The 25,601-nt window shown below is 40.9% G+C and overlaps 2 protein-coding genes across 3 annotated transcripts in view; one reads left to right on the plus strand and one right to left on the minus strand.

Annotated features, from left to right (window-relative positions):
- The window catches only part of RAB3GAP2 (RAB3 GTPase activating non-catalytic protein subunit 2), a 91,161-nt gene extending 71,291 nt beyond the window's left edge, over positions 1-19,870 (plus strand). The window contains exons 24-35 of one of the 2 annotated variants that reach the window (XM_036870642.1): positions 285-513; positions 2,605-2,778; positions 2,860-2,966; positions 5,337-5,403; positions 7,794-7,864; positions 10,370-10,405; positions 12,176-12,250; positions 12,540-12,758; positions 15,091-15,180; positions 15,384-15,530; positions 16,498-16,656; positions 16,859-19,870. In XM_036870642.1, coding sequence (XP_036726537.1) covers positions 285-513; positions 2,605-2,778; positions 2,860-2,966; positions 5,337-5,403; positions 7,794-7,864; positions 10,370-10,405; positions 12,176-12,250; positions 12,540-12,758; positions 15,091-15,180; positions 15,384-15,530; positions 16,498-16,656; positions 16,859-17,014 — 1,530 coding nt within the window. In that variant the 3' untranslated portion in view covers positions 17,015-19,870. Of the gene's footprint in view, positions 1-284; positions 514-2,604; positions 2,779-2,859; positions 2,967-5,336; positions 5,404-7,793; positions 7,865-10,369; positions 10,406-12,175; positions 12,251-12,539; positions 12,759-15,090; positions 15,181-15,383; positions 15,606-16,497; positions 16,657-16,858 lie in introns of both variants that reach the window. The other variant, XM_036870632.1, reaches the window with a different exon arrangement.
- Positions 19,871-20,122: 252 nt separating this feature from the next.
- IARS2 (isoleucyl-tRNA synthetase 2, mitochondrial) overlaps positions 20,123-25,601 on the minus strand; it is a 76,329-nt gene continuing 70,850 nt past the window's right edge. The window contains exons 20-23 of the mRNA XM_036870655.1: positions 24,643-24,788; positions 23,761-23,951; positions 21,838-21,982; positions 20,123-20,640 (exon numbers count right to left, since the gene is read on the minus strand). Coding sequence (XP_036726550.1) covers positions 20,498-20,640; positions 21,838-21,982; positions 23,761-23,951; positions 24,643-24,788 — 625 coding nt within the window. The 3' untranslated portion in view covers positions 20,123-20,497. The remainder of the gene's footprint in view (positions 20,641-21,837; positions 21,983-23,760; positions 23,952-24,642; positions 24,789-25,601) is intronic.

The following is a 25,601-nucleotide window of genomic DNA, read 5'->3' on the forward strand; positions in this document are numbered from 1 at the left end:
GCAGGGATGGCCCTGAAACCTTTGCAGTGCATGTTAGCTGAATCAGGGGCCTCACTGCTGTTCTCTTCATAAATGCCCCGACTCCATCATCGTTGCCCCCGAATCTCCAGTCTACTCCTGACCCTCATGTTCCATCCAGCCGAGTAGTAATAGTTGTGAAACAGCATCTGGATGTTGCTTTGTGATGTGTCCTGACTACGCATCAGCTTTCAAGTTAAAAGCTCATTCAGGTTAACGTAGATCCACAATCTTGGCCAGAGTATCACCTGTGCATTTTCTGTTAGTTTTCCCAAACAGTTTCGGGTACTGATTCGGAGGCCCTCACTGATTCCTGGGAGGCCCTTTCCCTTGACACTGAGTACTGGAAACTTCTGCTGAAACAGCTGGAGGACTGTCTCCTACTTCAGACTCTGCTCCACAGCAAAGTGAATGGCCCAGCCTCCAAAGCATCGTCGCTGCAGGTTGAGCCGCTCCCGAAGCTTTCTGTTAAAAAGCTGTTAGAAGGAGGAAAAGGTAACCTGAAGCTTATTTGAGCATCTGCATCCATATACATTTTTTTTTTATGGAATGGGCTTTTTTGGGGTTTGCTTTTTATAGAAATGACTGAAAGAATAAGGAAAGAGAACTACACTCAGATTTTAAAAATAAATAACCCACCACATACTTCTTCTCAGTTAATCTCCTCCAAGTCTGATCCTGTCAATCCCTTGCTCAGAAACCACCAGCTACTTCCCCTCGCCTTAGAACACAGGCCGCGGTTCTCAAAGAGTGGTCACGACGGTCCTCTTCTTTTTCCAACTTCATCATATCTGTGTGAGGCCAGATCTTCCTCATACACCTCAGCCAAAACATCAGATCACAGTGGATGGAATGTCGAAGCTGATTGGGCAGTCCAGATCCAACCTAGACATCAAAGAGATTTACAAAAGTGTAATGCCACTCTTCGCACTAAATATCTTGTTTTGCTTTGGCAAATACAATTATTTTCATAAAATACTAGCATGTAACGGGTTTATTATTTTTATTTTAAAATGAATTAATACAATTTTTTAAACATTTTCTCAGTTTTAATTTCTGATACCGTGATTATCAATAGATATAACCCGTAAGCTAAAGTTCTTTGGGCTTGTCAAAAATTTTTACTGGTTTCAGGGCCTAAGATTGGGACTGAGAAGTTCAGAAGTTGCTGGACAAAGTGTAAACTCTTAAGCCTGCTCCCCACGCACCTTCAGCTTGGAATGCAGCTCATTTCCACCTCTTGCTTGCTTGTTGCTAGATTTTACTTCAAGTGAAACATCTGTGATTCCCCATCTCTGGGTCTGAGAGGCCGAGGTGCTCCCCGCTCATGGGTCCTAAATCTTACTCACCTTCCAAGGCCCGCCTCGAATGCTGCCTCCCTCCAAGGAACCTCTCGTGATCCGCTAACTGCGGATTCTCTCTTCTTCCTCCTAACTTCCACAGAACTTTATGCCGCTTTTCCGATGCATCACTTTCTACTGTCCCGGAGTCACTGGGTTCCTTTGCTTGTATCTTGCAGGATCATGAGCATCTTAAATTTTGAATTTATCGTGGCGTACTCCCTCTCCTTACCAGCCGCTCTGTCAGGCATTTGATACTGGAGTGACTCTATGTCTGGGTTTAGAAATACTGGTATTTATAGTTTTTACTTAGTTAACTCGTTTTTTCATTCTTTACAAGGCTTGTGAACATTTTTCATTGTAAACTCACTACACTCCATGCTGCCACCTGGTGAAAATGCAGGAACACCATTTTAATATCAACCCGAGCAATAGCATCAGGGCCTTGATCCTGGAACGGGAATTTTCAAATGATTTAGAAGCGAAACATAAGAAATCAGATCACCTGGCATACGGCTCTCATTTATTGATATTTCCACGGATAATTATGATTTTACATTCTTTTTGTCAAAAGGTTTATATTTGAATCAAAATAGGAAGAAAGACTGAGAGGAAACGTTTTGGTTTATTACAGAAGATTCTATTTGTTTTAGGTTATGGGACTCTTCATCTTGAATGTTTTTTATAATTTATAACTTTCTGAACTATATTGATGACGGAAATATGGTATCGCATCATGTTGTTAATTAACTGTGGCTAAATTTTGCCCCCAATATTCCATATAGGCAAGTTAGTTGACTGTTAACAGTAGTGTTTTGCCCTAAGAAACCTAGACACAAGTATCATGCTAATCAGTCTGTTTTCACTTGTATTTAAATGAAAGCATTTTAAACATAAATTCATGTCTCCATCTATGTCCGATAAAGTGCATTTTGAATTTGTGGACGTTGAAGGTATGTGGTTTATACCTTCGGTGGTTTACAGACTTATATGTGCATCTGCATTAATATTCAGCTAATCTTTTACAAGAGTATAAAGATGCCCTTAGAGATCCAGTATCCCACTTGCCCTCATACAGTGAGTGGTAGGTGGCGACACCTACAAATCTCATAGCTTTGGGGTCACTTTCAGGCTTAAAACAACGTGGCACTTAGATCTTCATGGAGACATTCAGATCCTGTGCTGTACGGGCTCCTTTTGGCAAATGCTGCCAATTTTCATTTCCTTTCATGTCTCCAAACTTTAGGTGGCATTGCAGACAGTGTAGCCAAGTGGATATTTAAACAGGATGTCAGCCCCGAAGTATTAAAACTGGCTAATAAAGAAAGAGATGCAGAAAACTCAGATGAACCCAAAGAAGGTATTAACAGAGGTTCATCTGAGGTGTCAGAGGTGGAGAAGGACTTGGGAGCCATCCCAGGTAAGACGTAAACGGGGGGGAAACATGAAATCTGGCCTAGATTCAGGCAGCAGTAATACGGCGCTCTCGTTTGACTTTCAGACCTGCTGCACTTGGCCTACAAGCAGTTTCCTTGTAGCCTCGAGCTGGACGTGCTGCACGCGCATTGCTGCTGGGAGTACGTTGTTCAGTGGAATAAAGACCCGGAGGTACGGCTCTCGTCACCGCTTCAGTGTTGGTTCTGTTTTGTGCTCCTGCTGTACGTACGGGGGACTGTTTCCTTCCGTCACTTATACACACTGGCTTTTTCCCCTTTGCAATGTCTCCACACCAGGAGCTGTGCCAGGCCTTTTTCATACATTCTCTCTCAGAATCCTCACCGTAGTCCTATGAAGTGTGGGTGTCATCATTATCCCCACTCTAGAGAAGAGAACACTGGCTCGGAGAAGTCAGGTTCCTTGCCTGAGTCGGGCCACGTTTCAAGCCTAAGTTTCTCTAACGCCAGTGTGTTTTGCCCTACTCCTGGTTAAATTGTGATGAGTGTATTTTTTTATTTCCTTTGGAATTTCTGTGTGAGATAGCATCTACCTATAGACAGTTCTTCGTATTGTAGTCATCATGATAAAAGCCAGAGCGAAGATTCTGATGCCAACCTGACTCTCTGCTGGGGCATCACTCTCTGCCCCTTCCAGCAGCCGCCCTCGCTCCCAGGCATTCTCAGTCTGGAAGCGGCGCGGGGAGAGGCCCGAGGCCTGGAGGCTGGAGGCCTGGACTTGACGACTCCAGACAGGTGTCTGGGTTTGGCCCAGTCACTGAATCTCTGAACCTGGTTTTTCTCCTCGCACCCTTTTTTAATGATGGTGCCAATCCTTCAGGGTTGACACCAGGATAAAATAAGATGTGAAAACATATGACATGTATTTCTCTTTGCTGTACAGTCGTTCACATAGGCTTCCTTAGTCAGTACTCTGGTAAATTAACCTTCTCAAATCAAAATTCTTTCCTTTATTGTCCTTATATCAGGTTGTACTTTTGAAGAAAAATCTCATTGATGAACTAATTCACACTAATACATTAACGATAACAATAGTTTTCCTTCCTCTAAGAAAAATGTTGTCTTGAACATGTAATCACTTTCATATTAAAGGAAGACATTTTAAAAGTAAGTGCTTCAAACAAAGTAATCGTCTTTGATCGATTAAACTTTGACCAAAAGATGATTTTTAGGGTAGGGGGCCTCTTCATATGCCTCCCATCGCCGTCTTCAGTTGACTGCCCTGCAGCCTGAATGGTGAACGTATTTAGGCTCCTACTAAACAGGATACTTTTCCCACATGAGAAAAGAACGTTAGGACCAGAACAGAGACATAGTAATTTCTAAAATCTGAATGAATTAATTCCAGGTTCAGGTCTAACAAAGTGATATTTAACCAAAAAACCTCCGTTTTACAGCATTCATTTCTAAACGAGAGGCAGTTTGCGTACTAGACCCAGATGGAGCAGAGTTGAGCCCCATCACTACTGGCTGCGTGACCTTTGGGAACAGTTCTGAGCCCTTTGTGCTCAGTTTTCTCCTTAAGTAGATGAGGACCATAAGAGTAGTATCTCAAAGGGTTGTAGCAACTTACAAAGAAAATGCACGCATAGTGCCTGATGTTTTGATTAGCATATCGTTATCGATTATTATAATTGTTTACATTTAAAATAAGTGGTCAGTTTAAAATGTTTGTTTAGTGGTCATTTTTCTTGTTCTTTTCCTGTTAAATATTTATCTCCTTATCCCATTCAACAGCCCCTATCCCAATTCCACCATTTTACACACACAGCTTTATTAGGCTCAAAACAGTCGAAATTACTTTTGGGGAACTTCTGACACACACTAGCAAAGGTGATGTGTTTAATATTGTACAGGCCACAAATTTATTTAGCAAACATTCAGATAATCTCATCAGTTTTACATACCATATTTGCATTTTCATATGTAAACTACCTTGATTAAAAATAGTTGAATTTCCAACATCCCCTCTGCTATTTCCTATTTCCCTTCACTGCTTTAATGTTTTCTCTTTGGCACTTATTACTAACATCCTATGTAATTTCCTTATCATATTTATTATCTAGCGCCCTCACTAGAGCATAACCTCAGGGAGGGCAAGGATTTGGGTCTGTTCTGTTCATGACGGTATCTCTGGTGCCTCCAGCAGACGGGTGCATAGTAGTTGCTCAATAAACATTTGTTGAAGAATGAATGAATGAATGAATGATATTTGTAAAGAAAGTAAACCTATTGTTTTCATATCTGTGTGAAATTCAAGTATTTATTGGAGAGAATACTGCTATGATGTACAAACCACAGTAAATTTTGAATCCAGATGTCCTAGGAATCAGTCATTCTATAGATGATGTAAATTTAAGAGCGACCATTATCTTATGCAAAATTACTTCTTCCCTAATAATTCTGTGTTCTTAGTATAACATTCTTGGGTAACTTTATGTGGTTATGTAAGAAGTCTCCGTTTGTATTTGAAACACCTATTAAATAATATCTTTTTTCTCTCTTTTTGCTCCCTCTATGTAAGGAAGCACTTTTTTTTGTTAGGTCAATAGAACACTTGGAGCACATTCTTAATGCACATGTTCAGAATGGTAAGTAAACAGGTGTTAAAAACGTAACTGTTTCATTCCAAAGAGCCAAGTCTCTTAAATTCACATCCTGTTAAAATTTTCTTTGACAGTCCTACCACCTAACACATTACTGTGTATTACTATATGCAAAGTACTGGCTGTTTTAACTGCTTGAAACAATGCTGTCCCCAAAGGGGGAGGGGGCTGGCACTAATTATCACCTTCTCTCCCCACCAATCAGTTTCCCACACTGATGACTATTCCTAGGTATAAGTAAGGAGAATATTATGCATGAATTATTGATTCCCTCTGTAGTTCACAGGTAGATAAGGAAAGAAGAATGGGCTGCTCAGGACTGTAATTCCTGATGAAAAAGTTAGATAGCCAAAGCCTAATAATACTGTACCCTACAAACTACTTTGTGCTTCTTCTTCCTCTTCTTTTTTTTTTTTTGTATTTATCAGTAACCTAAGTTTATTTCATTTGTTTACAAAATGAATCGTCTGTGTCAGTATCTGCATCAATTTAAAAAAATGTTTTTATTGAAGTATAGTTGATTTACAATGTTGTATTAGTTTCTGGTGTACAGCAGAGTGATTCAGTTATACACACATATGTTCTTTTTCATATTTTTTTCCCTTATGGTTTATTATAGGATATTGAATATAGTTCCCTGTGCTATACAGTAGGACCATGTTGTTTATCTATTTTATATGTAGTATAGTTTGTATCTGCTCATCCCAAATTCCTAATTTATCCCTTCCACCTTGTGCTTCTTTTGATAAACATGAGTATTCTCCATTGGCTGCTGTACCACGGGGACTGCTGATGTCTCCTTGAAAAAAATGTTACAAATTATTGTAGAAAAATTGTCACCAGATTGCTGGTTCCATTTAATAGATAGATGAGTTTCCCTATAAGAATTAATCAAGGAACTCAGTACTAGGCTAGTCAGATACTAAGATAGGCAGTTAATAAAACACTTAGTGGTGAGACTAGGTTTGGGTCCAGGTAAGGGGAGGTATCACCTTTATGTCTCTGTGATACATTCTAGAGAAGCTGCTTATTTCCTCTCCTGTAACACCTTGTTGCAGGTGGTATGAGGGCAAACTGCAGAAATTCTAAAATGTCTCATTTTACATGATAAGAACTTAAAATTTATTTTATATATTCGTATCTTAGCTCTTACTTTCTTCCAAAGGGGAAAAAAAACGATTTAAAGTGACTCATTTGGAAAATATTGTCTCTAGAATATTCTGTCCTTACTGAAAAAATTAAGTTACCTACTGACTTCAGGCTAGTATTTCTTCAAGTTAGAACTTTACCCAGTTTGTCAGGGAAGGGATAAATTAGGAGTTTGGGATTAACATACACACACTACTACATATAAAAGAGAGAACCAACAAGGACCTACTATATAGCACAGGGAACTGTACTCAATATTTTGTAATAACCTATAAGGAAAAAGAATCTGAAAAGGAATATATACGTCTCAATCACTTTGCTGTACACCTGAAACTAACACAACATTGTAAATCAACTATACTTCAATTAAAAAAAAAAAACTTTACCCAATTTGTGCATTGAGTAAGCTTCCTGGCTTCCTCTGCAGGACCTCACTCCTAGATACAGAAGCAGCTGTGTGGGTAATAATACAGCATGTGAAATGTCATGTTTACACTGCCTGTCACCTGTTACAGAAGTTTAATATCAGTGCCACAGTTTATTGTATATGGATGTGTAAAGCCCAGATTTTTTGTTTGGTTGGGTTTTTTAAAAACAGTTTTTTTGTATTTTGTTTTGCTTTTTAATACTTTTTTTTGTATATCGCTTTATAGTGGTCACATATTAGAAAACTCCATTGGGGTTGTTTCCAGTGTTTGGCTGTTATGCATAAAGCTGTCCTTGACTCTCTCCTACATATTTTTGTGATTGTTTCTGCAGTGGAATTGCTGGGTCACACGGTAGACATACTTAGCTTAGGTAGATACTGCCAAGTAGTTTTCCAGGTGGTTTACCAATTTATTATCCCACCAGCAGTGTATGAGCATTCTCATTGTTTCTACATCCTCGTCAACACTTGGTGTTGTCATATAAAAAAATTTTAGCCTTTCTGTTGGTTGTGTAATGCTATCTCTGTGTAGTTTTAATCTCTATTTCTCTCATGACTAATGACATAGTCTTTTCTTACGCTTACTGGCCATTTGTATATCCTCTCACGTGGCCCAGTTCTGATTTTTATTAAAGATAAAGGTTTTTATTAATTTTATTATGTAAGATATAAGAAATAATACCTAAATAAATAGCCCAGATAGTTTTATAGGCTTAAGGAAGACAGCAATTTGTTATATATGATGAAAGAGAAAATATAGAAGCATTCTGGTCACTGCTTTACTTTACTTGTTGTTCAGGCATCGCACTGATGATGTGGAACACATTTTTAGTTAAAAGGTTTTCTGCTGCTACGTACTTGATGGATAAGGTAAGGTAATTGTAAATTTCCTGTACCGACTTCTTGTTTATTTGGCTCCCTTAATAATTGACTGATATAAGAAAGATTACTTATATTAGGCCTTGTTAGACTGTTTTTTATTTGACATTACATTTTATTTGTGCTCAGCTGTGCTGGCATTTTGATGATGGTGACTTGAAGAGCCCAAATCCTTGAAAGAGAGTAATGTCCTGTAAAAGCCTCTTAACCCAAGTGATTAGGACCCGTGGTCGATTCAAGCAAGGATTTGCACTTTATTTTAAATTAAAACATATAAATGCACAATTCCTCGCCAATCTTTGGATGTAGATATTTTGGGCCAAGATCTTTGGGCCAAGATATTTTCTCTAAATAGGGTCGATTGCAATTTTACTTAGGTTTTCCTACATTAACCTCACCCATAAAGCATTGCCTGTTGATTTCTAGATCCTGTTTCTTTAAAGCTATGATGCAATCTGAGTGCAAAATCTTTAGATTTTTATAATTTATCCCCTAGTTTTGTAGTTGTTTCCTCTGTATCTAATCCAGTAGACCTAGGAGTTAGCTACTCTCCTCCATAAATCTTTCTAAAGGTGTCAACATGGTATTCACATAAAGAACTCCGTTTTTTCCTCGTTCATATTTCATCAGTTACTTAATTACAGTATGTACAACCAGCATAAGTAGATTTGGGAACAAACCTAACAGGTAAGCCTATAACTCAACCGGTGGGAGAAGCTGCTGGTGTACTGGAGGGTAGCCTTTGGGCCTCAAGCAGTATGGCCAGGGCCCTTGTCAGTGTGCTTTACAGGCCAGGTGAGAATGTAGGTTACTCTGGCGGCAGTTAAGTGGATGTCAGAACTACCACTATAATGACAACATGTTCTTTGAAATGTACAATGACAGACATTCCTAAACCAAAAACAGCACTGCAGCTCAGACCCCCTGTAGGCCATGGCTCTTCTAGAAAGTGCTTTGACATCATTGGTAACCTTTTTTTGTAGTTAAATCTAAGTTCTTTCCTGTGCGCTCATCTTTCTTGACCACTTACCTGCTGCTTTCTTGAAACGCACTCCTTCTGGCCTTTATGATATTGTTCTATTTCACCTCTGACCACCGTCTTGAGAGACTAATAATACAAAGCCTTCTCTATGTTTGTGTTACCGTGTACAGATGTTCAGCATTCTATACCCACTGTCCCATCTGACCCTCAAAACTCGGGTTGGGGTTTAAGCAGTCCTGAACCAGGAAGCAGAGAGTTTAGGATCATTCACTCAACAAATATTTATTATAAGTATCTCTTATATGCCAAGGACTGTGCTAGGTTCTTTGGTTGCAGAGATAAAAGTCACAGCCCCTGTCCTCAAAGAACCCACAATCAGAAAGATGCTAAACAGACAACAGGGTGCTCTTGGAACTCAGAAGAGGAAGTAAATGACAAGGGAGGGCTTCTGGGCTGAATTTTGGAAGATGAGTATAAATGAATCAGTAAAAAGTGGGTGAGGAGAAAATGTTTCCAGCAAAAAGTCCTGGAGATGGGAGACAGCATGTTGGATTCAGAGAGCTGCAAGTAGCTTTGATTGGTTGAAGTACAGGCTATAGCAAGGAGCAGGAAGCCAACCGTGGAGAACTTCCTATGTGGGCTGTGGATCTGGGGTTTTCTAACATGTGTAAACTACTTAGCATAGCGCCTGGCACCGCTGGTGAGGGCGCAGTAAATGGTAGCTGTTATTTTGTCTTGAAGACATTGGGACAGTTTTAAACAGAGGAATGATATGTTCAGATTTGCATCTTTAAAAAACGATTCTGGCAACAGAGTGAAGTATGTTGAAATTGGGGTTGAAGGCCATTGCAGTAATCGCAGTGAGAGGTAATGAGGCGAAGAGTCTTTTGTCCTTTTCATTTTCACTGTTTGCTGTGAATTGTCTTATCAAGTAATGTTCCTGAAGGGCAGAACCTTTATCTCCCCCACTTATTACCCTATATAAAGTATATAGTTGAATCTTACTAATTACTTACTGAATACGGACACCAGCTGATTTTCTGAGCCAGGAATATAACTTCTGTCTGCTTTAGATCGTTTTTCCTTCTTTCTGACCATTTAAAGTTTTGTATCATGTATGTTCATCAACTAGCAGAATTCTTAGCTGCTCCTTATTCGTAGCCTTGAGTTTGGTTCTAGGTTTTAAGGTAGTACAGTAATTTGATTATGCAAAGTGGGAACCAGATTTTTGGAGTTTTTCTTATCTAATAGTTCAAAAATAAGTATTTTTGAAAAGGATTGTTTGTAAGCCCAGTGTATTTTTCATAATATATTTTTAAGTTCCACCACAAAATTAGTTGCTTTGTGTTATAAATGAGTAGAACCAATGTTTAATTGATGAAATTAGTACTGCCTTTATTTATAGCTGCATTTACATTTTTTAAATTTGGTTACTTTTTACTTCCTGTACCATAGTAATGCCTTTTGATTTAAATTATTAATTAAATACAGCATCTTGTGTCCTCTTGTCTCAGGTTGGAAAAGCACCAAAGGATAGGTTATGCCGAAGGGTAAGTGAATCTCCCTTAACTAGATGTATAGTTGTTAATTTTGCACTTTATATAGTACCTTATTAACTGTAGGGGTGAACTTTGCCTTTAACCATTTTGATGACGTATCGGGAGATAAGAAAAATGGAAAGAGAATAGTATATTAATAAGGAAACTGGTCATGAACTATGGCCAATTTTAATTTACCTTTCCAGATTATCAGATAGTATGTTGAAGCTAAGTTTGCCAAGATGTCTTCAACTTTGGACTGTGGACAGGAGGCTGACATGCTGCGTGGTTTTGCTGTCCTTCAGATTAGAGGTTTATAGTGGAAGTGGATTCATACGAGTAGTGAGTTTGCCGCCCTTCAGATTAGAGGTTTATAGTGGAAGTGGATTCATACGAGTAGTGAGTTTGCCGCCCTTCAGATTAGAGGTTTATAGTGGAAGTGGATTCATACGAGTAGTGAGTTTGCCGCCCTTCAGATTAGAGGTTTATAGTGGAAGTGGATTCATACGAGTAGTGAGTTTGCCGCCCTTCAGATTAGAGGTTTACAGTGGAAGTGGATTCATACGAGTAGTGAGTTTGCCGCCCTTCACATTAGAGGTTTATAGTGGATGTGGATTCATACGAGTAGTGAGTTTGATCTAACTTTATCTAATAGCTGTTGTGCAAATAGTCTTAAATAGTGTTCCAGTCCATGGATACTGGGGCTTGTATTTGAGGTCAGTGATTCACAGTGCTAGCGTTTGCTCAAAACTTTGAAATGTTCTTATTACAAATATCTTAATAAATACTTGGACACAGGAATCCAGCCATTAGTCCTGAAAAATCTCCACTGTTGAAGAATTCGTGTGTATGCTCTTGAGAGTGGCTGTATGACTACCGTTCATATGTGTGTACACACACACACACGTGCCGTATTCCTTAAGGATGACTTACTCAGGGATGTAAGGGATTTGTTGGCTCTTGGTTTTAAAAAGACTGCATGTGAGCACAGTGGCCCCTTGGACAGGCCCCTTCAGGAAGGATCCGTTGCCCACAGCATCAGTCTGGTGTTTAGTTCACTGTCTTGGGGATCCTAGTTTTGTTCAGAGGGTTCAGTTCAGTCCCTAAAAGATGCTCTGGGGGCTTCCCTGGTGGCGCAGTGGTTGAGAATCTGCCTGCCAATGCAGGGGACACGGGTTCGAGCCCTGATCTGGGAAGATCCCACATGCCGCGGAGCAACTGGGCCCGTGAGCCACAACTACTGAGCCTGCGCGTCTGGAGCCTGTGCTCTGCAACAAGAGAGGCCGCGATAGTGAGAGGCCCCCGCTTGCCGCAACTAGAGAAAGCCCTCGCACAGAAACGAAGACCCAACACAGCCAAAAATAAAAATAAATTAAAAAAAAAAAAGATGCTCTGGAACCAGACCAAGCTGTTTTCTTGGAACTTTTAAGATTCACACATGAGAGGAATCTTACGCACACCGTGATGGTTTGGCTAGCAAATGCCTCAGCGAGCCAGATGTGAGCAGTCTGTGGTTAACTGATGACACTGCGTCTTTCCAATACAGAAAGACACTCATTTTTTAAAAGTTGAGGGTAGAACTGTCTTTTTTAAAGCCTAATTTTAAAATTAGTTGAATCTAAAGATAGGAATTAAAATGTGCTAGTGCCTTGACTTTAAATTCTTAGCTGTCTATTCAGTGTAGAAAGTCAGTCGAATAGGTGCGTTGTGTTCTGTTTATTTTTCTGATTAAAAACTAGCAGTTTTGCTGCTGGAGCTAATTATGTCCCTTCTTAAAAACAGGATGTGGGGATGAGCGACACAGCAATGACATCTTTCCTTGGCTGTTGCTGGGATCTTCTTCAGACTTTAATGGAGGTAAAAGAGCTGTATTTTCATTCTGAACTGTCTCTAAAGTGTCAAATATTTTGAAAGTTATTGGACTTAAGAACTATAAAAAGAGATTATTTTTCACTGATTCACTTCTAAGTTTTGACTTAAGCCTAAAAAATAGTGACGTTTCTTATTATAATTAGATTTTATGGGTTTTTTTTTTTTTTATTATAACTTGAGGGGTGGGGAGAAATACGGGTTTGCACTTTGCTGCTGGTGGTAAGCTCCTTAAGATGTTTGCAAACTGTTACTTCTCCCTTGTCAAAACTCCCAGGCAGACGTCAGCCGGGATGAGATGCAAGTGCCTGCCGTGGACGCGGAGGACGCCTGGCTGGCCGTGGAAGGGCCGGTCTCCATTGTGGAGCTGGCGCTGGAACAGAGGCACATCCACTACCCGCTGGTGGAGCACCACTCCGCCCTGTGTGCCCTCCTGTACGCCGTCATGAGGTTCTCCCTGAAGGCCGTCAAGCCACTCTCCCTCTTTGACAGCAAGGTGATCCTCGGAGAACTTCAGAGCCTCTCGGAGCTGAGGGTCTAGCAGGACTGGCTGATCGAAGAGAAGTCGTTCAGCCCTTTGTGTGTGTCGTGTATGGGATTCTTCGTCCTGGGGGGTCTCTGTCCCCTCTTCCTCGTCAGGCTCCCTGTTCTGAGTTACCTTAAATATTGGTGTCCCAGGGTTCTGCCCTCTCAGCCATCTGCCCTTCTTATTCTGCACATTCTTCTTGGATACACTCCTTTTCTCCCTCTTGTGTGTCTCCAGGCCTGACCTGTCCCCAGAGTTTGGGGCATGTATTTCTACTGAACGCCTATCTTGGCATGTGCTGTGGACTGCAGATACCTCCTTCCTAAAATCTCTCTCTACCCTCACCTACCCTTTCCTACACCTGCTGTTCCCCCCGAGTTTGCTGGCTTGGTCAGTTGATGAGTGATGTCGCTGTCTGTGCCCTGGCATAAACTGGCAGCCTTGGAGACAGCTAGCTCAGTTCCCCTCTTCAAGTCCCACAGTCACTGTAAGTTCATTCTTATCCGTTCTTCCTTAAATCCTTTGTGTCCGTCCCCCTCCATCACTGTAGCCTGAGCCCAGGCCCCATCGTCTCCCCTAGGGCGGGACAGCAGCCTCCAGTTTCCCCTTACCCGGTCGCACGCTGCCAGAGCTTCTTCCCCAAACACAGATTCAATTGTGTTAGTTTCGTGCCAGTACGTAAAACACAGCCTCAACTGGCTTCTCCACCCCAGCTTGTGTCAGTAAACGATGGTCCCACTCTTGCGCAGCCAAGGCTCCCGCGGACGGACACCTGCAGGCTTCCCGTCGGGCTCCTGGCGCCGGGAGCACAGGACAGGCGCTCCCCCAGGAAGGCTGCGCCCCGGAAGAAGGGGCAGCAGGGCGCTGCCGAGAGCTCAGTTCCTTCTCCCGAAGGCACCGTCCATTTGGGCACCAGTGAGAGAGAGCAGGAGACCTGGCATGTTGTTCATATTTCCTGCCACGGGGAAACGTGGAGCCCAAGGAATCCCACCTCTGCCGTTTACTGGCTAGAGTTACTTCAGTTCTCCTAGCCTGAGACTGATGATTCTAGTGCCTGCCTCACGGTTGTCATGAGGGTTAAATGACATACTCAGCATGAAGTGCTTCATGTCTGGAACGTAGTAAATAATAAATGTGCACACATACTCCCAATCCAAAGGCTCTGGTGTAGAATAGACCCTTGTATCTTAAGACCTCCGGGTAGAAACTGTAGAGTAACAGACTGTGGGTGAGTGTGTGGGAAAACTTTCAAACGGTGATGTCCAAATGCGGTGGGTTGCCCTTGGAAGTCTGGTATCTCTCACCACTAAAGGATGAGTGGCTTCACCCTACTTGGCGGTCACACCAGCTGACCTGCAATCACAGATAAGGTCTAGAAAGTACCTTAGGTGATATCTGGCATGACCTGAAAAAACAGCAGCCCAGGATGGTGGGGTCATTTGTCCAAGGTGACCTGTTTGGAAGGGTTGGGCCTGGGACTAGAGCCTGGGTCTTCCAGCTCTTTGCTCTGTATTACATTTCCTTCCTGGGGACTTCTGAAATCCTATTTTCTGATATTCCTTTTTGGCTCTTTGGAAACAGATCTGTTCTCTGAAACAAATGTTTTTAAACAGTTCAACAAGTGTTTTTAAGAGGATGCAGAGTATATACTATGTATTAGTTATCGATTATTGCACAACAAATGATCCCCAAACTTAGTGGCTGAAAACAGCAAATGAGTAGCATGTTTTTGAGTCGTTAGGTAGCTCTGGCCCCAGGTCTCTTGCGAGTCTGCAGCTGGGGTGTCAGCCAAGGCTGCAGTCTCACCTCAGGGCTCCACCAGGGTGGGGATTGGGGACCCACTTCCAGGCTTACACGGCTACCAGCGGGATTCAGTTCCTTGCCACACGCGTGACTCCATAGGGCAGCTCACGGCACAGCAGCCCTCCGAGCAAGTGAGAGTGACTATGAGCTCCTAGGGCAGAGGGCAGAGCCCTCTTTGTTACCTGATCTCGCAAGTGATGTGCCTCATCTCTGCCTAATTCTGTCCACTAGCAGTGAGTCACCAGCACCCCCTCAGGGGAATGGGATTACACAGGCACGGGTACCAGGAGGAGGGGACCACTGCGGCCCACCCTAAAGGCTGCCTACCGCACGCTAGATAATAGTTATAAAAATTAAATGAATAGAATTAAGTGTTATTGTTCAAAGACAAAAAAATCAGAGTTATTTTTGATTAAATGACTTCGTTTTTAAATCTTTTTTTCACTTCTTAGTAACAGTTCATACTCATCAGTTTTCTCGGTCTCTTCTTTCTCTTTAGGGGAAGAACGCATTTTTCAAAGACCTAACTTCAATTCAGTTATTACCTAGTGGGGAAATGGATGCAAATTTTATTTCTGTACGACAGCAGGTAATTATACAGTTATTGGGATGACCACCTCTAAGGTATTCTTGAGAGTTAATTTCCCTTTAAATTATGTGTCTTTTTTTGATAACTATTTTAATGGAAAAGCCACAGTGATTGACAGGAAAGTACACGATTACTTGGATTTGCATATTTTTAAATGAAACATACTAACAAGATGTTGCTATCCTTCTTTCCCCATCTTCAAGTTCTTATTGAAAGTCGTCAGTGCAGCTGTCCAGGCCCGACATGCAGTCACGAAGGACAAAGACTCCTCAGAAGAGGCACTGACCACTCTTTTTGGGAAAGACCAAGATTGGCCAGTGCTGGCCCTGGATCTGGCCCATCACCTTCAAGTTAGTGAAGATGTTGTTAGGAGGCATTATGTGGGGGAACTCTACAGCTATGGAGCTGACCACTTAGGAGAAGAGGTAATAATCACCTGGTGAATGTCATTTGGGCTCAAGTTTTAAAATTGATAGCTGGAGTAAAGAATCAGTAAAGTCGCCAATAAAGCTTTTTGCTTTTCCTTCTTTTGTTAGAACTTCTAGGCACAAAACTTGAACAGAATTAAAATAAAAGACTAATCAGATTCCTGTTTCTGGTCAGTGTTTAGTGTAACTCCTGCCGTATGCCGGGCCTGTTTTACGCAGAGGGACCGAGCCATAAACAAAACAGACAGGGTGCCTTGCTCAGAATCCACAGTCTACTTGTAGGAGCAGAGAAGCACGCTCAGTTCTGTACTGCGTGGTAAATGCTGTGAAGAAAATTCACAAGAGCATGTGAATAGACAGAAGTGTAACAGGGTGGTCAGAGGTGACAGGAGAGCTGAGCCCCCAAGGACAAGCAGCAGCCCAGCCTCTCAGAAAACCGGGGGAACATTGCTAGAGGCAGAAAGAACACGGAGTACAGAGGCCCTGAGGCGGGGACGAGCTTGCCTGCCGAGGTCTGAGGTCAGGGCCCAGGTCACAGGAGGTCTCATAGCCCGTGGTTATTTGAAGTGTATTCAGAAGCCATCAGAGGGTTTAAGCAGTCACGACATGATTTAATATAATCCCTTCTTTTGCCTAAAGCTTGCAAATGACTCCTGTAGTCATGCTGAACTGAAAAATTAGGAGATAAGAGAAGGAAAGTCAGGTGACGAGCAGAACTTTGGGTTTTAAATGCTGTTTGAATTGGGCTTTATTTTGGTTGTGTAAATGGCCATACCTCAAAAATGAAGTAGCCTCTCCTGGGCACCGGACTAGGCACGGGTGGTGCCTCTCCTAAAGTTAAGTACAGCTGTTAGCTTTTGCATGTGTTTGTTCACGTTCATCTCCACAGGCCATCCTCCAGGTTCAGGACAAAGAGGTCCTGGCCTCCCAGCTGCTGGTGCTGATAGGGCAGCGGCTGGCGCACGCGGTGCTGCGCACGCGGACGAGCGAGGGGCTGGAGCTGCTCGCCAGGCTGCCCCCGACGCTGTGCACCTGGCTGAAGGCCATGGTAGGTGCCGGCGGCGGGAGGAGGCGGCAGGCCCCTGTTTTCTTATATGCATTTTTCATAGAGGAAGACTTTAAGTTTAATCTGCTTAGTTCTGAAGAAAAAGCATTTTTACTGCGAAATTACTCTCTGGCTAACTCTTAAGTTCAAGTAAGATGATTCAGTTGTATGTAACTGACGGGTTATTTTTGTGTCCCATTTGCAGAACCCCCAGGATCTTCAAAACACAGAAGTGCCAATTGCAACAACAGCTAAGCTAGTAAATAAAGTAATTGAGCTTTTACCAGAAAACCACGGGCAGTACAGTTTAGCCTTACACCTCACGGAAGCTGTGGAAGCCATAGCTATTCCTCCTTCATGACACTTATCTACTGTGAACAGTCTAAAATTGTGTGACGATAATATGAATTAGTGCATGGTTATTTTACACAGTAAGATCTGGAATTTTATGGAGGGAATATGGTTTTTTTCCTTTTGTAAAATAAATAAAAATACATTATTACTTTTAAAAAGTGCAGTCTTGGCTAAATTCCCCTCCTTTGGTTAATACTGATGATAAAATATGAGCAAGTATCAATTATACTGTTAATTCCTCTTGCAGACGTTTTACTGTTTATTTTTAATTCAAGCACTTAAGTAGCTTTATTGTTAAACTTTGCTATTTAAAATTGGTTATAATTTACAGATTATGTTCTTATCATAACATTCTATATTTCGTACTCAAAACGTTATTGTAATTAAATTTAAACGTGTTCATGTATAGTCCCCATCAGTTAAATGAGAGAAATACACCACTTCCTTTTAACAAATGTCGGGAAAATGCTTTTGTTATCACGCTTGGTCCCGTACTGGGCACTGCCCCCTGGAGATCTGGATGCTGACAGGTTCCTTTCCCAGAGGTTATGCTGTTGCCATCAGAGGACGATGACCCTGCCTGTGGAGGAATAATGGGTTCAAGATCGTATATTCATCAGAATGGACACTAAATAGAACCCTTAACCTGCTGTTCTTGCCAAAACAGAATCTAAGATGCAAGCTACACAGCAAAATTAATTAAAATGCAAGTTAAGATTTGCTTTTTGCCAAGATTCAAAGCTGTATCCACATCAGGTAATTGTAAAAATGTATTATCTTGTAAAACTTACGTTTAAAAAAAAGGGGCAAAGATGCTAAAGATCTAAGGTCCAACTTTATTTTTCCTACGAGTGTTTTGCGATGTCTGCTTCCGGGATTTGGTAATGTTACCTGTTCTTAGGAACAATACAGAAAATGCTTAGTGATGATACTACAGCTTCAGCGAACCTACCTCCCAGCTGGCTTGAGAGGATGAATACAGCTAACTTTGTACCCTGTAGTGCCTAGAGCAGTCCGAGTGCTGAATAATCATTTGGTGATTAAAACCAAATTAACCAAAACTCTGTAAGAAGTGCTTTGAGCTGTACAGTCACACCAAGTACTTATTATGGTAAATCTCTGCAATGTAGCCATACAGTGCGAGTACTGACGTGTCCTGGGTCACAGCTGTTATTCGTAGCAACTCGCTGTGAGACAGAAGTTTGTTTCTTCACTTCCTTAGGAAGAAGCCAACTCTCGCAATAGTACAGATTTGAGGCGTTGTATCAGGAACATAAAGGAAAAGTCTGACGTTTGAGGATATCCCAATGTAAATTCTTTTTAACTAAGAGATCACATCCAAATAAGAACTGTCTAAAACTTACTTAATAATTACTGTTTCATTTGTCGATAAAATCTAGAAAGATTAATTTTTCAGATGTCTTGAGGACGTGGGGTGAGGGCCTTGTATGTCTGATTGAGGCACACGCTGCGACAGAAACACTGAAAACGACCTCGGGCTGGTCTAGCCTCTCAGCCTCTGCTGGGATCTCTGCTGCCCCATCCAGACACATTCATATGATTTCTCGTAAACGTGTCTAGCTTTATATAGTCACTTGTGTGTATTCTGGAAGATTAGTTCTTTCCGTGACTTTTCTAAATACTCTGAAATTAGTTATGAATCTTGGAGGCTGGTCAAAGAAACTTGGAATTACAGGCATTTTTAAAGATTAAATCAGTCACTTTGATTCCATTATCACTTTTGGGGGACAGGGTATCTAATAAGCATTTTAGATAATAAAACTGGCTGAACGTATTCTAGTAGGACATGTAATCAAATTTGGGGATTGCTGAGCATATTAATCAGCTGAAATGTGGCTCCGAGAACCGTAACAAATCATTGAGTCTAGTTAGATTTGTAATCCTAAACTTTGCCATTCAAAGAATTTAAAAATTGAATTCTCAGTTGTATGGTTAAAAAAAGCAGTTAAATATTTTACTACTTCATTAAGGGCTTTTAAAATAAATCTGATAGAGGAAAGGAAAATAAATACCTGTGTATGCATTGTGTAACCACGAAGAGCCACAAATAACTATACAGAATGGACGGTTTCTGAAACAGGCTATGTTGCACATACTGCAGTTATTGGTGGGAAACCGATAACCAGTGAGTAGTGTTTTCTTAGATCTACTTCCAACCCCCCCCCCAATACACCTTTCCTCATGAACATTAAATAGGCATTTTGTACCTTGTTAAATTCTGTTGTATAATGCAAAGGAAAACAAAAGCGTTCAAATAATCATAAATTCTACATTACAGGTTGTATTTAGATGTAGAACTAGAAGAGACAGGATAAATTCAGATGAAGAGGAATATAGCACACCAGGCTTCTAAATGGTTCATGCTTTTGCAAAGAGAAAAATGAGGTATGGAGAAAAGTGTTTCACCTTTGTTATAAAAATTAAACTAAGGTCAAAGTAAACACTGTTCAATTTAAATTGCTTTCTTTAAAAAAAAATTGATTACAATTTAAGATCACAGAAAACTCAGATTTAATAACACTAAGCATGCATGGAATAATAAGTTCACTTAGCAGTTGCTGTGGTTCATTTCACTTATAAGAGACAAATATTTTTAAAGTACTCAATAGCAACAGTGAAGGCCCTCTCTCACCCTGACAGGAATGGACTTGCTATATTTCTGCTAAACAGAATTAACCATCCTTGGAAAGATTTTAATCCAGTACTGAATTGTTTATAAAATGCCCTATTATCTACTGTAATGTATTGTAAGTAGTCAAATTCTGTATATACTGCTATTTTCTGTGTCTGTTCATTGTAATGAACTTTTATGTGTATTAGTGAAATAAATTTTCAGCTTTCATGTTGTTTCCTTAACATCTATAAATGTAAGTATTAAGATACTTTCCGCTCTTACAGGAGAATAACAAACTTGGTGATGTCTTCCCTTCTGAGGCAACCCCAAAACTAGCTGTTCTGAAAAGGCCGGTGCGTGCTGTTAAGGCGGAGTGAAATTACTCTTGTCATCTCTTAAGCGAGACACCCCTCTGCCATTCCCCTTCAAAACCACAGGTTTTTACTGGATATTCACAACTTTTGCACCACCATCAGTCAGTAATTTCCCAGGTGCCTTTATTTTTAGACATTATAGAACTTAAATACTGAGTCCAGAAGATTGATGATAAAATATAAAACATTTTCTGCTGAGCCACATTTGTAGGCATTTTCAGTGTCTATGTTCTGAGGAAGTCCATTATGGATCCATCTGCATAGGTATATTTTTCCACGTGTATATATACACATTATTTTTTATTTAGTTGCAGAAAAAAACTTGTAGCTGTAACTCTGACTTTCATCCTCTACCATTTACTCTTCCACTCATTACCTAAATCTTGGATTTCTTTCCAGTGCTGTGAACAATCCACCTAAACCCCCAGGCAGTCCCGTCAGGAAGTTCTTGCTCAGAAAGCCCTCAACACACCGTGAGGTATTACTTCCCTCTCACAACTTCTGCGCATCGCGGACAGAGTGTGTCTGATGACTCGGCAGTGTACTTCCAACAGCGAGGGCATTTTTCCTTGGTAGTTGGCATGACGATTACTTTATATGAAGACTCTTCACGAATATCACCACCTATGAAAGAAAAACACGTGAGGAGTATTTCTGATAGGCCACTGAACTTGTACAACTCTCTATTTTTTAATTGGTTGGCAGGTGCTTTTTCAAAGCTTCCTCCTTCCTGCCTTGGAAAATACTGCCTCATTTGCACATTTGTACATAAACAGCCAAGACCGTGGACGCATACAACCTGACTGACTGGGGAGAGACAAGGAATCTGAGACCCTGCGAGACTGATTTTTCCACAGGTCACTGAGTTCTGCATCTACTCAGGCAGAGCAGGCCTTCTAGCTCTTCATCTGGGTACAGTTGTGATAAACTACACCGCCTCTCCAGCTACATACTGGATTAAGAATTTTAAAAAGAGCCAAATTAGACTGACAGTGGCAGTGTCCCCACATTAAACTTCTTGGTTTGGACAAAAGGAAACAAAAACTTCTCCACAATGAATAGACCTCAGACTGGTAATGTACAGTAAAGAAAGTAAATTATTTTCTAGTCATTGCATAGAGAATGTAGATTAACATTTTGACAAGCACATTAAGCGAGAATCTACAACATGGTCAATGCTGCCAGGCCTCAGATTTCAGCTGATGCCTCCCACCTGCTGCTGGCACCTAAAAGCTATTATGAAAAACACAGACAGCATCACTTTTCCCAAAATATCTGCATGTTCTTCTCTGTTAACATTACTCGGCCTCCTTTCCATCAACGAGAATGAATTAAGTTGACAAAATCCCCTACCAAGCAAATAACTACAAAATGCTTATGAGGTATCAATGCAGGAATGAGTTCAATAAAACTTCTTCCTTGATTCTTCATTAACAGTGGCTACATAATACTTTAATTTGGGGTGAGCATAGTAAGAAATTTTAGACTCAACAGTGGGGAAGGGTAGCAGGGCTGGGCAGGACTAAGTGTCAAAGGACAGGGGCACAAAAGCCAACCGAAGTAAGGTAGACTGACTTCACATGCAGTGACAGTGACTTATTCCCTCTCCTCCCCCTCCCCCTGTGTTCCCAAGATCGGCAGGTGCGGCACTTTGAGAGCTAGTTTAGAAACCTGGCCACTGTTGACACTGCTTCCATAGAAAACTGTAGTCCAAGTGTATATGTGCCTTTAGAATACAAGTAGTCCAGTGCAAAGCTGAAGATGACCTATAATTATCATTCAGTTCCCCAGACAGCAGTGTTACTGTCACCTCCTTCTTACCTTCTAGGTTGATTAGAAATGTCCCTTTAAGCTCAGTTACATCTGCAGCTACTGCTCGTGGTTCCTGAGAGAGCAGAGTCGTCTGGGACGCCATCATTAATTCATTCAGCTGAGAGGTGCTGGAAGTCTCCTCAGCCTGTAGCATCTGGGCACGAGCATTTGCAAGTTACTATCTATCTAAATTAAGCTGTTACCATAAACAGGTTATAAAAAGAGATGCTGCAAGTTCTTGTGTTTGGTGAGGAACCCTTTGGGACCATTACCTCCTGAGCTAATACTATTAACTAAATCAATTCTTACTAGTATAAAAGGTTATAACTAAAAACTTCTAATCAATAGTATTGACTGAGAATACACTGTAAGCCAGGCACTTCACTTTGCTAGATGCTAAATGTCCATGCAGTATTTGTAATGATCACAAAACAGCTACAGTGTTTTTTATCCCCATTTTACAAGTGAGGAAGCTTGCTCAGAGAGGTTAACTTGCCAGGCGGTCCCGACCAGTAAAATGGTGCAGCTGCAGTTCCAGCCCAGGTCTGTCCACCTCAGAGCCCATACTTCTTCCCTGTATCATGCTTCCTACAGTAGGAGAGGGGTTAAGATACTATCTAAACAAGGATCTGCTTTTAGCAGTGTAGACCAATGGTGGCAATCTGAATAATGCACAGAGCTCTTCTGAAGCACAGAATCTGGATATCTGATAAGCACTCTTACATTTTCTGTTGTAATTTCCATCTTCAAAACGAGTGTGTGAGCTAAGTAATACAAAATTCCTTAAGGAAAAAAAAATCAGCTCATGAGAGAAGAGGAGATTCAGAGATTAATTTGGTTTTAACAAATTCATACAGTTAGTAATTGATAGATCCAGGACTCCATTAGACAGCTAGTTAGTGTAATTCCTAAGGAAAATACATTCACATTTTTGAAAATCCCAAAGTATTTTTTTTCCAATATAAATGATCCAAACAAGCTGTGTTGTTTTCAGCTTATTACTCAGAACTAATGAAGTCAAAGGAAACAGGACATGTAGGGGAAAAGCCCAGTACTAGGCTGTGTGGCCCCAGCCAGGTCACAGCTTCAATGGGGCTCAGTTTCCTGGCTCATAAAATGGAGTCATCAGCTTCCCAACTTGTAAATTTTAAAATGTGAACATCTTATCAAAATTCTGTTATCTGATCAACAATCTTATACCTACTAGCTATTTCAAGCCTCAAATCTCAATCAATTTAATTATATTATTAAAAATTTAAATTGAAGTTCCAACCAAATGAGATGGTCATTTTTTAGTAAATTATGATACCGGTAAAACTTTTTTAAAAAACATATTCACTACCAATTTTCTTCTCAAACGTTAAAGCTAGAGAAAAATCTTGAGTCTATGTTAAGCTGTAAGTCAGTCTGCCCAATCAACCCCTAAGAATCCCAAGAAGAAACTTCTGATGGCCCTTTTGAAAATTAAAAAATAGGATGAATGCTTTGAGATCACATGATAATTTGCTGGAGCAAATGAATTTTCTTCAGATCTCATGAGAAAAAGATAAAAAATATTTTTTTGGATTTGTTCTGAATCTGGTCCAGATGGACAAAATTCTGAAAGCTCCCGATTTTTGTGTATTCTGATACGACTGCCATATTGTCTAATTAGCCCTGAGGGCTTACATTTCAAATGGAACTTTATTACACCTTCCCATCCCAACCTATAAAAAATAAGTAGCAACAGTACATGTTTCATAAGAGAAGAAAAAGGAAGCACAGAGAAGTCGGAAACAAAGAATCAGTGATTAATACTAGGATTAGAAGACAGAAATCCTAATTTATAAATTTTTAAAAATATATTATTTACACTGAGATTTTTTAAAACTAAATTTCACATGAAGCTGTATGATATGAACACCATTTCAAAAGGAACAAATTGCTGCTTACTTCTATTATCTCAAAAAGCAGTCCCGGCTCGATCACAATGATGACCTCGTACTCAGCGGCATTTCTGCCAGGGATGCTTCCGAGAAACGAGTCTCTCATCGCACACGCGCTCTCCACTGCTTCCTCCAGCCCCGGCTTCTTCCAGACAGAACTGGTTCTAATCCAGCCAGTACGAAAAACACTCTTGGGTTCTTAAAAAAAAAAAAAGTTAACCAATTTACATGTATTTTAAAGTGTATATAAAGCTCAAACCATTATTTACTATGTATGGAAGATAAGAATTGTTATTTATGACAGTTAGCACGGAGCCATCCTAAATGCTTACCAAACATTTATATCAACATTTGGAAATGTAAACAAAGGATAAAGACATACAGTGAGATCTCAAAGGATGCCTAGAAGAAAATAAAATAGAAAGAAATATCCCAATATTACAGTAGTTGTCTCTGGGTTATAAGTAAGATCATGAGTGACTTTTGTCCTCTTTCTAAAATTCTACAGTTTCTAATTTTCTGTAAGCTTAATACAACCAGACAGAAAAAACTATTATAAAAATATTCACTAACAGGCACTATACTTTGTTTTAGTAAAAGCCTAAAATATATTTCTGACATTTATAAAGGTATTTAAGAAAAGTGATTTCTCAGTATAATCAAGCTGCTAATACATTTCAGAAAGCATTTTAAGGTGGCATGAAGACCACGCTGAAATTCATCCTTCTCCACACACAGGTGCAGAAACTACTAAATGATCGAGATGCACCATGCCACAAAACAGTCACTGTAGATGAATAAGTGCCTCTTATGTGAAGTAGATAAAATGAGAAGCTGCACCCTCAGCCAGGGTCTTTCTCATTCAGAGAACAAATCAAGTATTTCTTACCTTTGAGGTAAGGTATGTACTGGAATACCTCTTCAGCCAAGTGAGGAAGAATGGGAGCAAAAGAACGAACCATTACATCCAAAATTTCGGCTAATGCAGTCTGACAAGAGCGTCGTTTGGGATCATCTGCATTTTCACAATAAAGCCTGTTCAAGAAAAACTTATTGAGCGGTTGGCAACACTTTGTACACGATGACTGCCAAGATGGGATCTGCCTCAGGCTGGGTTCATTCTGACAGTGCCTAAGCCTATGGCTCCAACGTCTTCTAATTAAAGGATAAAATATTCCATCATACAACTTTTTTGATAACATCTTCTATGCCTTCCAAGTGTGCCCACCTCCTCAAAAACTCTCATACCTATGCTATGTCCAGTTCTGTTTTTCTGATTGATAATAGCTAGAATCTAGACAACTGTGTTAAAGGAAAATTAATAAGTGAGTTGATGGTATTTAAAATGTGACTCCCCACGCCTGTGACCCTATCGGTGTGTCAAGGGAAGGGCTGGGAGTTACAGTCCCAGGGGACGGTCCCTGAGGTGCTGACAGATTGGGGCTGACACCTCACACTGGCTCAGTTACTGTCACACACAAGAGTCACACCGTAGGGCATCCCTGGTGGCGCAGTGGTTGAGAATCCGCCTGCCAATGCAGGGGACACGGGTTCGAGCCCTGGTCTGGGAAGATCCCACATGCCGCGGAGCAACTAGGCCCGTGAGCCACAACTACTGAGCCTGCGCGTCTGGAGCCTGTGCTCCGCAACGAGAGGCCGCGATAGTGAGAGGCCCGCGCACCGTGATGAAGAGTGGCCCCCGCTCACCGCAACTAGAGAAAGCCCTCGCACAGAAACGAAGACCAAACACACCCCCAAAAAAAAAAAAAAAAGTCACACCGTGTCGCCTGCATTCTGGAGCAAAACATGAAGACAGCACCAAGCCTGTCTCTAAAAGGGCATCGCTGA

This window comes from Balaenoptera musculus, chromosome 1, assembly GCF_009873245.2.
Source record: "Balaenoptera musculus isolate JJ_BM4_2016_0621 chromosome 1, mBalMus1.pri.v3, whole genome shotgun sequence".
In the NCBI taxonomy this organism is placed as follows: Eukaryota; Metazoa; Chordata; class Mammalia; order Artiodactyla; family Balaenopteridae; genus Balaenoptera; species Balaenoptera musculus.